Raw genomic sequence first — 2,729 nt, 5'->3', positions numbered from 1 at the left:
AGGAAAAAAAAAAAAGTCAACCCCTAGGAGAAAAAAATGGAAACTGGGATTAAGTCACTTAAGTGTTTCTAGAAAAGAAAAGAAAAAAAAGAAAAGAAAAAAAAAAAAGTCAATCATCCCAACAAAAAAGTCGAACCCTAAAGAAAGAAAAATGAAAATTGGGATCAAGTGGAGCTGGAAATACCACATGCATTTCGAAAAAAAAAAAAAAAAAAAAATTTAAAATAAGAAAAGGTGTTTAAAGATGTTAGTGGTAGTATGAAATATGTTTAGAATGTTTGTTCTAATGATTACGTTGGTAGTTGTAAATGATGAGTTGATGATAATCTTAAAACATTTTATTGCGAAGGATGTGATTGAACCACCACCAAAATAACTTCATTTGCCTATAAATTGACTGGACCATGCTACAACAAATTAGCAGATGATATGAAACCCCCAGTTAATTGCATTCCAAGAAATTTAAAATATTTAGAAAATCAATTTTTTATTATTTTTTGAAAAAAATAATGAACATTTTCTTTTACACACACACGAAGGTGGAAATTTTCGGTAACCACAATTAATGTGGTGAATGGTGTGAATCTACAGTCTCGGTCCATTGAATTCATTCAAGATGATTAATGTAGTGAACCTTTAGAGCAATCTTTATCTTCTATTGGATGAGTGGTTGCTATTAAAATAATTGATTGAACACTAGGAAAAATATTCATGGCCAACTTTGATTATTCCATATTGATTGAAGTGTGAACTAATTTAAGTTAGGTTGGTTCAGTATCAAAAATCATTTTTAAAAGAAAAAAAAATTCAAAAAATTATAAAAAATATTCCAAAGTAAGCCATCCTTGTTAACTTAATTTTATATATTCTAGGTAAAGGTCAACTAAAGTTCTTAAAATAAATGAATCAAACCGTCCCTAAATTTTAAGACACCTGGACCTAGAAAAGTGGTGCTAAAGACTAACATGAAAATTCTCAGTTGGGCATTGAACATTTGACCTAGACGCTTACATGACCTAACCTATCTTCTATATGAGACACGAGGGACCACCAGCAAGATCAATTCAATTGTAGTTTTAAGACTATAGATGGTTTATACATTAATTCCTAGGGAATGGAGTGTGGATTTAAAAAAAATATAAATTCCTCTCATAAATATCACTTTTGTTAATTAATTGTAATGAGACTTGATCGTATCTCTTTTTTTTTGAACAATAATTTTAATTAATTATTTTACTCGTATATGTCTCAAAATTATAGAAAAACAAGATAAATCCAAGTTTATCACATCGTTCGGGTCACAGACTCGAACTACTCAAGCAGTCTACTAATTAATTATTATTATTATTATTTATTTTTTTATTTTTTATTTTTTGAAAGATAAAGCCACTGAATTTATTTATTGAAATTAAGGATACAAGGAGGGCCTTAGGCCAAAAAAACAAGCCCAAAAGGCAGCAAAACAAGCCCAAACTAAAAACTATAATCCAATTTAGCACTGGTAACTGCAATTAACAGAAAATTAGTCGTTAAAAACGACCTCAATCCACTCCGGTGTGAGGATAGAAAATGTCTGGCGCCATTGCCGGAGAGAATCAATCTGGAGGTCTCGGAGGGGGGCGACTTGAGGAGGGCAAAAGATCCCATTCACACAGGATCCTATTTGAAGCATGAAGTTTCTGCAAGCAGCCCAATTTCAGGATGTAAATGATGGTGTTGCAAATGCGGGTGAGCACCAATCTTTGTGAAGCTTTCTTCCCTCTGAAAATTCTCTCATTGCGTTCCTCCCATGTATGGTAGACAATTGAGGAGAAACAAATCTTGCGAATCAAATTAGATGCAGTATTCTTCTTCCATTGATTGCTAGTAAAATGGATTAGGTCATCCCAGTTTGTAATTGAGGAGTAGAAGTGAGCTCTTTGCTTGATGAATCTCCATAGAGGTGAGACAAAACAGCAGTTAAAAAACAAATGATCATGTGTTTCTGGTTGAGCACGACAGAGGACACAGATGTTCTCATGCTGGGCCATGGATTTGCTATCCAATGTGGGAAGCTTAGATTGTACTGTGAGCCATAGGTTGAACTTCATACGAGGGATCACTGGACTTTCCCAAACAAGATTTTGCCAAGGGACTCTTAACTGTTGCCCCATTAAAAAGGCTGAAGTGGACTTGAGGGAGTAAGTTCCTGAAGATGAAGCTGTCCAAACCATTTTATCATTCCTTGCTGAATTTGGTGATGGCAGAGAGAGGAGCTCTGGGATAGCTAATACAATGCATTATGGGAATGACCAAGTTGAGTTGGAGATAAAGTTCTCCATTTTGATATCAATGCTGAACCCTCCATCTGTGAGAATATGGCTTGGGAATCTAGTGCTTAAAGTGCCTCCAGGAGTCCAATTATCCCACCAGAAAAATGTGCCTCTACCATTGCCAATCTTATGCTTCATAATTTGCCTTGCAAGAATTCTCAGTTGAAGGATCTTCCTCCAGCTCCATGAGCATGGCTGAGGAATCTTTAGAGTCCAAAAACTCTTTGACTTAATGAGATAAGCTTTACACCACCTAATCCAAATTCTGTTGCTATCATTATTGTGAAGGTCCCAAATTGATCTTAGGATCCCAGCCTTATTTGAGATCTCTAGATTAGGAATATCCAAACCACCCATTTCCTTTGGCTTGCACACTCTACCCCAATTCACCTTAGCTTTTGTGGTCTTCATCTCTGG

At 35.0% G+C, this 2,729-nt stretch overlaps 1 protein-coding gene across 1 annotated transcript; it reads right to left on the bottom strand.

Moving 5' to 3' along the window:
• Positions 1-1,595: 1,595 nt before the first annotated feature.
• Positions 1,596-2,213, bottom strand: LOC132281594 (uncharacterized). The gene has a single exon (XM_059783291.1). The coding sequence runs from the start codon at positions 2,211-2,213 to the stop codon at positions 1,596-1,598; it is 618 nt and encodes a 205-aa protein (XP_059639274.1).
• Between the last annotated feature and the right edge of the window lie 516 nt (positions 2,214-2,729).

The sequence above is a fragment of the Cornus florida genome, unplaced genomic scaffold (assembly GCF_030987335.1).
Source record: "Cornus florida cultivar Cherokee Brave unplaced genomic scaffold, ASM3098733v1 CherokeeBrave_3.0.0_Hap2_Chr01, whole genome shotgun sequence".
NCBI classification, from domain to species: Eukaryota; Viridiplantae; Streptophyta; class Magnoliopsida; order Cornales; family Cornaceae; genus Cornus; species Cornus florida.
The sequence above is the reverse complement of the archived record's forward strand: the minus strand, read 5'-3'. Positions and strand labels throughout refer to the sequence as shown.